The sequence below is a fragment of the Dermacentor andersoni genome, chromosome 6 (assembly GCF_023375885.2).
Source record: "Dermacentor andersoni chromosome 6, qqDerAnde1_hic_scaffold, whole genome shotgun sequence".
Taxonomy (NCBI): domain Eukaryota; kingdom Metazoa; phylum Arthropoda; class Arachnida; order Ixodida; family Ixodidae; genus Dermacentor; species Dermacentor andersoni.
In genome coordinates this window covers 78173429-78186900 of record NC_092819.1, presented here as the reverse complement: position 1 = coordinate 78186900, position 13472 = coordinate 78173429, and the positions used below count along the sequence as shown (strand labels likewise).

The window sequence follows — 13472 nt, the reverse complement described above, 5'->3', positions numbered from 1 at the left end:
TAATCGTTTTGTGCTGCTGTTAAGCCTAGCTGCTTGGACATTCACCAACAAGCTTCCTGCTGTTTGGTGCAACATTTTTCATTTAAATTCTTTACCGCTGTCGGCAACGGGCGCAAATTCTTCCTTCATTATCCTTGCAGACGGCGTCGAAGTGCAGGAAGCACAGCAAGGGTTTAAAGCGTTGCTTAATGCTCCCGAAAATTAGCTTCGTCGCAATGCAGCTGTGTTATGCAGCCAAACATATGCAATGTATTGTGGTGAAGCGTACCAAGAGTGCAAAGGAGCCACTGTTACAGTGCATAAAATATGTTATTGATGTCAATTAAATGTGTTATAAATAAATAATACATGCAGGTAACTGCCATCTCTTGTCACGGTAAGAGCATTGAGATGCCTAGTAACTGTACTAGCTAGCCTTTTAAGTTCTTTCATATGTGGATGCGGCGATTTGAACACTTGAGGGCAATTAAAGGCCTGCATTCATTCTTTTGGACTGCCCTATTTTTCGGATGTTCTTGCGGTTCCTAGGGAGTCCAAAAATTAAATGTTGACTGTATTGTGAGTGGCAAGAATACATGTTGAATGGACAGCTGCTCAGTCAATATTGGCACGTTACTTCACTTGTGATGGTTGTAACTTGGTTCAGTGTCACAATGTTCTCTACTTTTGTTCTTGCTCACTTATGTATGTTTTATGTTTCCAGCTCTGTAGCAGCCACTGAGAAAAAAAGAGAAGGATTGCTTCAGGATGCTAAACTTTATCAGTCTATCAATAAATAAATCACTCATGTGTTTGACGTATTGATCACATTCTGAATGTATGTGCTTTTATTGTTGGTCACAGGAGGAGCCAGTATTGCGTTCACGCACGGGATACACGACTATCGACACCAAGCAGAATGGCGTGCGCTTCCGCAATAGATCGCTGACTGAAGCTAACGAACGTTTTCTGGAGGCACGAAAGGCGTACGATCGTGCCCAGGAAGGAATCGCCAAAATGATAGTCGAAATCGCTGGTAAGCACATGGTCCTGCTATATGCATTTGCTGCTCTACATCATTGCTTCATCATTTCCGGCTTTCGTCATTTCTCTACATCATTGCTCAGTTTGGTCGTGCTTCTGTGTTTCGGAACTTTGTGTGCACCCTCCTTTTGCAGTGACTACGCCTGAAGTGTTTGTTGTAACAGTATGCACAGTTTCAAATATGTTCATTAAATCTGGATGCAGTTTCATTGGGCTTTGTTTTGTTGTAGAGTCTCTACAACGAAATTATTTTTGAACAGTTCTGATAGTGTCCACGCAACAATGGTTTCTAGTGTACTGTCAAATGCTCATATGCTGCGGCCTGAAGCTCACTGCACGGTGCAAAAACGCGTTAACAGCGAAAGCAAAACATTGGCGGACATGCTTGCAGATGCACAGTCGGTTGCTGCGAACCCGTGCGATCACTGCATTGAGGCTTCATTCTGTCATGCTCCATTTGGTTATACAGACAGCCCACTATAAGAACATATTTCACATAGTTTATTCTCAGCGTTTGCCTACCTTTCACGCAAGAAGCCGGTTCAGGAGACTCCATCACGGCGACCGCGTGCAGTGGCGTTCACTGTATGCATTCGGTAAAAAGATAGCGTCTGTAAACGATTTTGTGCTTTCAATTTGCTCAAGGTTATTGTATCGACAGTCAAAAACTTCCCTCGTTTTGAGAGTACCTACATAAATGTCCAGGAGGGCTGCCACGTGGTGTTTTTATTGAGCGCCGTAAGCGAAACCTATGAGGAGCGTGCCGCGTGATCCCTCATACTACGCAAGGGAGGCGCTTCCGACAGATGGCGACTCCATAACTCCTCGCTGCCAATACCAGGGAAGCTTCTGTGAGCGCCTACTGCTCTCGATCATGCATGCCTCACACCTTTTATTCTTCACATGGGATCTTGGCCAGTAAAGTATCATACGATTTAGTTTGGTGATGTAGTGAATGTTGGGTCGAAAAAGTTTGCTTTCAGAAAACATATTAACCAGTAAATGTGACGCATAACTGTATTGGGCCATTTTTGATGTGAAAGCATCAAATGGCCCATTAAGTGAAACAGCCCCGCATCTGTTGTCACTAGCAGCAAAACAGCACTTAAGCTGCCATTTCCATTGGTTGCAATGCCACGTCACGAGCGTGCCTCGGCAGAGTTCCCATTGGCTGCGATGCCACACCACTCTCACTTTTTCTCTCGAAAGCCTATGTTATCCGCACGCTCCTTGTCAGTGCACTGCATTACTTGTCAGTACCTGCGTTCTAACTATGCCACGGTAAGGCCAAATCAAAATGCTCGAAGTGTCTCAATGCGCGCACTTGCCCACGAAGAGTTCATAACTCAAAGGACCACTCAGCGGTGTTCAATTGAACATTAATGCTTTCGCATTCACAACTCACAAAAAGTGCTTAGGTGTCCACGGATTTTCTTGTTCTCAATAGCGAAATTTGGCACTGGGAATTCATAAAAAATGGAATCATATTAGTGAGGTTTTACTGTATACACTTCTGCCCCTTTATCCACCTCAGAGCTTTGGGCAGTATTAATTTGTCCGAAAGCCATCAAATAATAATAATAATAATAAAACATTTATTTGTGGTGATGCTTTGTCTGCATCGCCATTCTATATACAACCAGTGATCATGACGGTGCCGGAGATAAGGTGTGTGGCGTGACCTCTTGAATGTGGAGAATGCGAGAAACTAGACAAGGCCAGAGTGTTGGCTGCGTGTCCCATGCGGCCTTGGTCCAACTTTCCCTAGTAGTATTATGGAAGACATGATAGAATGCTGATGAGCATGCTTGGGGGCAGATCCATTCTTTGGGAAGAGCGTTGGGGTCGAAAGCGTTGAGAAACAGAAGTGGTGCATTCAGATTCATGTGAACAAGCCCAGGTGGTATGCACGCTTTTCAGCGGTAGATCTGTCTTATTATTCAGCTACTGCATCTTAAAAGGCACCATATAATTTATTGTAACAAGTTTTGGTAAATTAATTTAATTTGCGAATGTTTACCAAGTGAAACTGCAGAACCCACAGCGTTAACCACCTCTTCGGTGACGTACGTGGGAGTGCACGTTACACAACATAGAACACTATGACATGAACACCACGAGAGAGCAGTGGGATGCACTGCTGTCCAACTTAGCTCTCGACAACCAGCTCAAGCTTATCCAGAGAGCAGAGAAGATGGCAAGAGCCAGCAGAGCCCTGGACTAGGGGCCCTGACCATTAGCGATGCCCTCTTAGGGGGCCATCTACAAAAACTGATTATTCTTTCAATAAAGCTTTAGTCTCTCTCTCTCTCTCTCTGATGAGCGAGAACTTTGCCGTAAAGGACGCTTCACAGCAGCACTGTCCACACTGCCGTGAAGCTACATCTGAAGTCAAAATTCACATATAACCTGCACCCTGATTTTACAGTTAAATCTTCTTAAATTTTGCTGCGTGATACACATGCAAATAAATGGTCAATTTTAAAATGTATAGTTGACAGCTTCAGTTTTGGTGAGCAAATAGCACCACATAGCTCATAGCCAAGACAAGGCAAAGACGAGTTAGTTTACAGTCACCTCCTGGTTTCTACACCTTCTCAATTATTCAAACATATTTGCAGCAGCTGTACTGCTTCCTGAGAGCCGTACAGTCGCTGTGAATAGCTTTGCATTGATGCAATGCTAAACCATAACTTTGATGGCCAACAGCCAGCGAAACAGGGCTGGTTAGGCCTAACGGTCAAGGAAGGCATGGTAGTGGATGATAAACCGTTAGGGAAAGTTTGCTGCTCATCGGTGAGCGAGCTTCTGATCTTGCATGCAAGCTGTACTGAGGATCACAAAAGCAATGAGCGTGCCTGCCAAGTTCATCTGTGCACTTACTGAACAGAAAGCATCAAGGTGAATGTGTGCAACACAGCATAAACTGTGTCTCGCATTCGAGGTTGCACTTTACAGCATTGCAATGACGCACAATGGGTGAATGCGAAACACTCCTGTGGCCTCAACGACCGCAATATCTTAAGTAGACTGCAGCACAATAGTGGGCAAGAACCTGTAAACAAATTTTCTGTGCTGCTGAAGTTGAAAGAGATGTTGAACTTGCATTTGTTGCATAAAAATACAATAAGGTATACTTTGAAAATAAACTGACCGCAGGGGTGAACTTGTTTCCCTTTTTCTGCAAGTAAAAAAAAAACTTTTTTAGATTTGTCACCATCTGGCATTTATGTCAAGGTGTTCGAACTATGTTGCTTCAAAATCATTTGAAACCAATTACTACTTGCTTCAACTTCGCTTTGAAGCAAAAAATTTATATTCTCACAAGCCTAATATTAATGCAGTGTGGGCCTGAAGGTAACAGAAATAAATCAAATATGAATCCACAGTATGCCTTCCGTCTTCCTCATCTGTACATATAATCGTGCGTAAACCTTTCTCATTTGTACAGATCATCATCAGCTTTTTGCATCTTCTTTGTCGTCATAGCTCAAGTTTGGTTGAAACAAAAGCAATTCCTTATAAAATAAATAAGCTACTCCTTTAATGGCTACTTTCCCAGCTGGCTACTGGGAGCCCCTGCAGCAGCTGTCGGAGGTCATCTCCCACCTAGACGTCCTAGTTGGCTTTGCAGTGGCAGCAGTGTCAGCCACCAACAAGCCTTTTGTGCGGCCCACCATGCGTCCCAAAGGTGAGCAGCTAAGACATCCATTGATACGCCTGGATATAACAAAGTCGATAAAATTGGCACTTCATTATATTGAAATTTGTCTGCATGGAAATTTGACATTGCATTAATTAAAAGTATAGTCGCCACTCGAATTTTCTTGCACGGAATGGGCCTTAAAAAATGTCCGAATAATGACGCAGCTCAAAAAAGCTAATTTCAGAGTTGGTGACCAAAGTCTTAATGCTGTAGCGATGAAAATATTGCCGCAGTGGTAAAGCCGCAGCTTTTGGTTTAATGAAGTGCTTTCGATTCCTTGACACGCATATGTAAGGTCTAATATGCTGAAAATCTCCTACAGTTAAGCTTGATTGGACCCATGGCCGTGGTGATTACTGCAAGGTGCAGCGAACGTGTTTGCCTGGTTTTGGTGATTCATTCGCAAACCAGAGTGCTACAATGTAGCTCAAGTAAAACTTGCTTGGGCTAATTGGTTCATGCTTGAATGTGTAAAGAGCAAGGCGCAAGTGACCAGGACAGAAGAAGAACACAAACGACAGGACCAGCGCCGGTCCTGTCGTTTGTGGCCGGTCCTGTCATTTGTGTTCTGTCCTGGTCTCTTGCGCCTTGCTCTGTACACAATGTAGCACTACTCTAGGCTGCGTGTGTCTTGTTTCTCATTTAATGATCACTTATTGAATTTGCACTCTCCCATTTTCTGTTTCCATAGCCTCTATTTCTCACTACACTTTAGCATTACAAGTGCCTCAGCATCATTTGGAGGCGTGTGTTTTTGTCCAGGCTCAGGTGTGATACGGATGACAGCTTTGCGCCACCCCTTGGTGGAAGCCCAAGGGGACGTCCTCTTCATTCCCAATGATGTGGAGATGCGCAAAGGTCGGTGGCTGCTCCTTTAGGGCTATGCATTGCAACTTATTACAGTAGAAACCCATTGCTGCATTTTTAAAGGGACTGTGGGAAAAACAACAAGAAAACGTACTATCCGGAAAAATGTAACCATGAGGAAGGGCATAAATCGCCACAGCACATCAAAAACAGTCCGAGTGACTGCCAGTGCAGTTATTAGATCTCTCAGTGCTTGTATTGTGTGTGACCATGAACGGCAGATGCACATGTGTATAATTAAGCGACGCATACGGTAAATACATTTGCACAGAGTCAGCTGCTTATGGTTTGTAGATCGGGTATCACAAAAAGGGATAACACTGCAATCAAATCTCGTTATAACAGACTAATGGATGTCACAAGGCAATTGATTCCCCTTAAAATTTTATTAGAAATATATGCACTGGGGAGATCTATGCATTAAGCAAAAGTTTCTCTAAATGAACATTGTGTCAGGCGAGCTGTACCTTTACACAATTTACTAGCTGTGTGGCCATTGTTTGTTGTTCACAGGTAATTATGTGGTTGGTGTCTGCCCTCTTATTAGGAATATTCATTCAGAAAATTGTAATAAGGTCCATTTAAGAATGACAGCCCCAAAGATGTACAGCTGTACCATAACAAAAGGCTGCGGAATGTCTGGTATCTTTTGATTCAGCTTTGCAGCGTGCGCATGTTTGGATAACCAATTTCACAAAACCATTCTGTAAAATGTTGTTTGCTCTAAGTCAAAGTTGTTCAACCTCCATGGTACAGAAAAACATGGCTGTCTTTTCCAAATGCCTGTGATGGCTGCAGAGGCCCATAGTGTCATACACTGTGAGCAAGGCAGTCACTGCCAACCTTCCTCTCCCTTGTTCTTTCTCTCTCGCAGGTTCAAGTTCTTGCTACATTATCACTGGTCCAAATATGGGTGGGAAATCGACCTACATCCGATCAGTGAGTATTTTGATTTTCACTTAAATGGACCCTGAAACGATTTTGACGATCTTGTACAAACGTACGTAGTTGTTAGGTTAAGTCCTCCTGATCGTCAAGTGACGCAGTTAAGCACTCCACGTAAAGCGTGTAATTTATTAGCTCAACAAGGGGTACTAAAGAAATGCAATTCTCTATATATGAAGTTCACAGTAGGCTGGCAAATGCACAAGTCATGAAGACAAGCAATCTCATATGCTTCAATTATCTAGCGCAGGAGTGAGTTTATGTATTTGCTGAAGACGCAGATACCCTCATACCTGGTTGCGCAACGACAGCAGTACCATAGTGTCACATTTCCCTCTAGAGTAGGAAACTCTAGGATTGATAAAACCCACGAAGACAAGTAGGGCCTGTACCATACACAATATTGTGACCTGCATACTTATCATAAGAGCTTTAAATAAATATATTGTGCTTACCGCTCCCTCGATATTGCTCAAATTTTCCACCAAGGTCTAATTTTATGGTTCTGATTGTTCGATGTAACTCTTGGCATTTTTCGTGTTTTGTCAAGAAACAAATTTGAATTTGCTTTCATCTGCACCCCTCTTGATGTCCACATTGGCACCCCTTTTAGTAACTATTGAAAACCAATATTGAAAGACATGCTTTGCCTTACTGAAGGTATCACTATCAACCAGGTGCTGTACTATCATTATAAATGCCATGTTTCGGACATCAGTTACTGTGAGGGGTGTAGACAAAGGCAACTTCACTTTTTTTTTTCTTGACACAAGTAACAAGACCAAGTGGCATATTGAAAAATCCAGACAATAAAATCTGATTTTGCTATGGAATGTGAGCAAGAGCAAAGCAGCACTAAGTGCAACATCTTTTTTAATACTGTCAGTGACCAATTTTTAGGACCTGCTTGATAATTTGGACATCCATAGAGCCAATGCATAAAGATGTCTGAAATTTTGGACACTAAAACCCTTCGCTGTCTGATTTGTGGACTCCAGTTTTGTAATTTTGGTGACAGCAACAGTCAATCGTTGCATAATGCCAGTTCCAAAATGTTAGCGTCGACGTAATACAGCAGAGCTATGCGGTCAAGCGTACGCAAGGTATTGCAGACATGCATACCAAGAATGGAAAGGGGCCACTGTCACAGGACACAATATCTATTCTTTAATAAGACATGTGTACACCTGCTGTCTCCTGTCACAGTATGAGCACCAATATGCCTAACAAGTGTACCGGCAGGCCTTCAGAGCTATTTGGACGTGCATGTGGTGACTTGAGCCCTTAGGGGCAGTAAAGGGCATGCATTCTTGTTTTTGGATTGCCTAACATTTTGATCATCTTCATGTGCCCTAGGGAGTCCGATAAATCGGACATTGACCGTAATTTTTGCCATAGAGATGCAGGTCACTATGTATTGAGGGTTTAAAGAGCCGTTGTGTGAACATATAAGGTATTTTTCATGGTGCTGTGTCCTCAGACGTAAAGCAAACAGATATTGCAATTGGCATGAACCTGCAAACGAATAAACAACACCCTCAGGAATGTTGAACTGTAACTTTTGTTTGCTTGTGAATAGGTGGCCCTAGCAGTGCTCATGGCTCAAGTGGGAAGTTTTGTGCCGTGTGATTCTGCCGAGCTGTCACTGGTCGATGCTGTGCTGACACGCATTGGAGCTGGTGACCAGCAGCTCAAGGGTGTCTCTACGTTTATGGCTGAGATGCTGGAGTCTGCACACATCCTCAGGGTGAGATGTTCCTGTATTGCAGGCTCAGCTGATCATCCTGTCCTGATCGTAGCCTGTGTAGTATGACTTTTAATCAGAAGCTGATAATGTGTGTGTTTGGCTTTAGCTGGATTTTGTTCTGTAGAAACAAAACCAACTATTTTATGCCCAGCACTGAAAAACACTTAGCCGTTTCTTGCATTTGCTTGTTATGGATCCTTACTATAAATAAAACAAAGAATGAAGAGGCAATTAAGGCACAAACCTGGCAAAAAGCGAGACCTAGCTTTCCAGTTCTTTTTCCTTACTTACTTTGTGCATAATAACTGACTTGTTAGGACAGGGACCATATTCTGGGTTATTGACTATCGAATACATCACTTTCAGGGAATGCTCATCTACTAAACCAGCAAGCCATACTGCAGCATGACATTGCGTTGTATGCTGTGTCATGCAAAAGCATTCCCGAAAGTGATCAGCCAAGAATGTGGCACCTGATCTAATTAGTCTAAGATAAAAGGAAAAAGCAGTGTTCTTGAGATGATGTATGCAGTTGAACCTGGTTCTACCGAATTCACAAAATATAGCACCTACCAGTTCGATATATTGCATAATTCAATGTAGTGTAGAATCTCGTTCATACATTTTAGAAAAAGACAACAGAAAAAAATTTACTAACCAGGAGAACATACGATTTGAAGTCACTTCAAATTTGGCAGACTCAGCTTTAGTTGACATCTATGAAATGAATCGTTGCACCATGAGACAGCGACGCACACCAAGCTGGAGGGGCCCGAGAGGCCCGAGAGGCCTGAGACATGTAGTTCTTGAGGCTTCGGCAAGCTTACATTTGCACTCCTCCATACAGCCTGGGTCAGCAGCTTCTTCGGGTGGGGCATTTTGGCTTCAAGTTTTGACGTCTCGAGGCAAATCGTTGTGGCACGAGATGGTGACATACATTGAGTTAGGGAGGCCCGAGCGGCCCAAGGCATGCTTGGTCATTTTTGTATTGCATAGTGTTTTAAGCAGTGACAGGAAAACAAAACGAAATCGAACCGATGCACTTCGCCTGAACATGATGCTACCAGATGAAACATAATGCTCACATTGCGCTACCTGCAGCAGTGAACAGCTGTGCAGTTGGGTTATCGTCTATTAAAGGCATGCAGCATGCTTCCAATGGCAAGAACAAACAGCGCTAAGACGGGACAAAGTGAAGAAGACAGACAAGGTGCTGTCGTCCTCACTTTGTCACATCCTAGCGCTGTTTGTTCACACCCTAATAACCATTAATGTACCAACCAGCCTAGTTTAGCACACTACTTCAGTTCCAATGGCACTATGCCTCACGCTCTACGACACATATAGGCAAAGATGCTTATCTAGATAAAGTTGGCGGCGATAGCTGTGGATGCGGCATGTGATAACTCTCGAGGAGGTTTACTGGTACCGGAATAAGAAACGGAGTGTGCGCCGGTGTTTTCAGCTGACACACGTGCGGGAGTACTGTGGGGAAGCTGCTGCAGCAGGTGGCTACTGCTCTCGATGGCACACGCCTTGCACCTTTTCTTGTTTACGTGGCATCTAGCAGTGGGAGAACGTGCCATATGACCATAGTTTGGTGATGTACTCAACGTTAGTGCCAAAAGATTGTGTATTCTGATAATGCATCAACCGATAAAGAATTTAACTGTATTGGGTCATTTTTTTGTGTTCCTGATTGAGAATGTTGGCGCTGGGAAGTCGTACGAAACGAGATTGTATCAACGAGGTTCTACAGTAAACATTCTGAAGAATTGGACAACATAAAAGCACATACCATTTCTAACAGCACTTTACTGACGAAATGAACTTGCTTATGGTTTACTGTGGCATGAAATAGTCCCGAATCTTCTTCTGCTTAGACATCTTCTTTGCCTGGAAAAGTATGCATTTTTATGCATTTGCGCAGAAGCACTGTACAGTCATGGACAGCCTAAGCTGAAACAAAATAACAGCAGACGACAGATACTGGTAGCGTGGCCCAGCCGCGAGAACAGAAAGCTGCAATGGGATGAAACGTGTTTGAGAGTGCCCTTTGCTGCTGCTGTGCAAATGGGCCAGTTTCGTCTGCTGCATAATGGATCGTTCTTTAAGTGCATGGGTTTCAACCGATTTCACTTATTTGGAAGTAATTTTTTTGTTACCCGCTTACGTTTGAAAGTGGTGCACTGGATCGGTGGCACTTTGAGTGACAAAATGAACTATATCTTTGGGAACATATTTGTTCTATACTTTGTTAGCCCTGATTTCCTTAGTTATTGTGGTGAGATGATCGTGCATACAGTTAGCAGCAAGTAATAATATCACACGAGAAGAAAAACATTTATTTTCGCTGCAGCAGTTTCTTTTTTTCACATTTCTGTTTTAGTACCTACCAGAGCCTCCTTTGGCTGTAATTACACTAGCCATTCTGTGTGGCAAGGATGCGTATAAGGACGCTATCCACGTCTCTTTGACGCAGCCGCTCCCATTTGTCAGCGACTGCTGCCCAAAACTTATCAGCACTGCTGTTGTGCAAGCGTTTCTTCGTCAGTGACTTTTTCATCAGTGCCCAGATGTTTTAAATTACATTTAAATCGTGGCCGCTTGGAAACCAGTCAAGAATCATAATTCCTCTATCTTCTAAAGGAGCTTTAACCTGTTTAGAGCGGTGCACGAGACTTCCATTGTGCTGAAATATAAAAAACCCATCCGGAAACGGCCCATTAAGAATAAAGCACATCATTAGGGTGTTTATGACGTCGTAGTAAAACTTGGCATTTAAAAGCCCCTCTATCCTTTTTATGGGACCTAAGCCCTCGTTTGACAACATGCCCACATGTTCACCACGCAGCGCCCACTGGATCGCACACCATACGCGTAATCTTGGTGATACAGTAAAAGCTCATAATTCGAATTACACGAACTTCGAACTAATGAAAGTCAGAAAAAAAAATTGCTCGGTTAAGGCATGTATATTGTCTAATGTGGCGTGAGCGCGCATGCACATGCTACATCACATTGGCATGAACAACGTCTATAGTTCGAAGCACTGGCGCAGCCAACGTAACTGGACGAGGCCAATGCAGTCTGACGTGCCCGACGTCGAGATGGCTCTTGCTCTCTCCGCGTGTTAGTTGCGGCGACTGCGCCGACCCACAGTGCATGGCACGGAGAAAAAAAAAATGTCGCAGTTTCGCCCGAAAGGCGGAGCATCGAGTGCAATAGCAAATTAGTAGATAGCTATACGAAGTAAGAATGGTAGTTTTATCAGCCGTATAAGCTTGTAAACATTCGCTTACTAACTAAATTAACAAGCACAGTGTCACACATGGACAGGTAAACATGAACACATCTTGCTTGATGACCGCGGAAACTCATAGGAATACGCTGGAGTGAGGAATCGCGGCAGCAGTATCAAGCGAATTCACCGTCGTACATCTCTCACTTGAACGTGAACGAAACATAGGAAGTACAGCACATACGAAGCTTCCGACATTACGCGCACTTTGCGAACATTGCAGATTGCTTTGAAGATAAGGCCCACGCAGGCACATACTTTGGCCATGTCGCAGATCGCTTTCAAGATACGGCGCCCGCACAGCCATGGCATGTAAGCTGCAGCTGCTGGAGAACTCCTTCCCCTCTCTTCCTCCCTCCCTCCCTTCAGCCCAGTGCCTCGCACGCGACCGGAGAGGGCATGCTTCCGCCCCGCCGTGAGATTGAGCCGTTTTCACCAGCTCACCCTCGGAAGCTGTCACTCGCACATACAGCATACGGCACTTGGTGACGATTTTATCGCCCTTGCACTTCATACGGAACCTCATGGCGACGCTGAGGACGAAATGCGTCTGGAGTATCCATATAATTGCTATTACAATAAAAGGTGGCCACGCCGCTTCATGGATGGTTATACAACCGTTCAGATTGTTCAAAGCGGCGCGTGGGTTGGGGATTGTTCTGCGCATGCTCCACAGAGTCGAATTCTCGAGGGGACGCCATTTCGACTGGCGCAGTGCAAGCGACGTAGCGGGACCGGCCACAAGTGACACACACCAAAAACGTCGGACTACAAATGACCCTTTGCGCCGCTGACGCTAGCCACAGGAACAAGAGCTGCACTCTAAAAATGCACTTGTGAAACGCACCACAACGTGTTGCGATGTTTGTCTCTGTTGTACTTTTGTAGCTGCAGCAGCTGCACTATATTGCCTTCTATACATTGTTGGATGGCCTGCAGTGGCTACTTCGAATTATCCAAAATTTTGAATTATCGAGTTGTGAATTAATGAGCCTTTACAGTACCTGTAAAGAATAAAGAAAGAAGCTGCCTAAATTTTTGTTGTTAGTTTTTAAAACCCACTTTTATAAATTATTTGGTGATAATCAACCACTTCTTGTTATCGAGTGAAATTCATCCAGAAACATCAAAGAAGATAAAAAATCACCGATAATTCATAGGCCGCCTAACTCAGTGTTATTGATCCCGGCATGTGCAGAAGGTGCTCTCGTTGCTGAACACCACTATGTTCCAGTCGGCCGCCGACCAGATGCGATGTTTCTCACCAAATCAGAGGTGTAATTGGCGGTGTCGAGTGGAAAGGAGTTTTTGGGCCATGATGTGGCTGTAAAGGCACGCTTCTGTCGGACGATGCCTAATCAGCCACTCACTAACGTTTAAACCAAGGTTGTAGCGAATCTTCCTTGTCGTCTGAAAAGGGTCCGCTGCACATGTTGTGACTATTAGCAGATCCTTTTTAGGCACCATCGCGACGTGAGACATGGGGCGTTGTGCAGGAGGCCCTCTTGGGCGAAGGCTTGGCAGATTCGGTTTACCATCGCCATCGACCGGCGCATTTTTTTTGCAGTTTCATGTTGCGGTACCCTGGCTTTTGACATTTCAATAATAGAAATTCATTCTTCTATCAGTATGCGCAGCATTGTGCTTCATTCTCGACAAAAAAAAAAAAAAGAAACGTCATCGTCGCTGCTAGACTCGTCCCTGTGTTCCTTGTCACTGTCACCTTCAAACAGTGCACTATATCAAAATACACAGCCGTCTGGTCGGCGTTGACGAATTGCCCAAGGTTGTAGCCTGCTGCTTCTCTCTTTTGCAGTACGTAGCACTGAGAAGCTATCAGCTTTTCTTCGAAATCGCTTGGTAGCTTCTGGGTTATTGAAGTG

The 13472-nt window shown here is 44.0% G+C and overlaps 1 protein-coding gene across 1 annotated transcript in view; it reads left to right on the top strand.

Annotated features, from left to right (window-relative positions):
- The window catches only part of spel1 (DNA mismatch repair protein spel1), a 104767-nt gene that overhangs the window by 76459 nt on the left and 14836 nt on the right, over positions 1-13472 (top strand). The window contains exons 18-22 of the mRNA XM_055066407.1: positions 844-1015; positions 4586-4714; positions 5492-5587; positions 6471-6535; positions 8121-8288. Of these exons, the coding sequence (XP_054922382.1) occupies positions 844-1015; positions 4586-4714; positions 5492-5587; positions 6471-6535; positions 8121-8288 (630 nt within the window). The remainder of the gene's footprint in view (positions 1-843; positions 1016-4585; positions 4715-5491; positions 5588-6470; positions 6536-8120; positions 8289-13472) is intronic.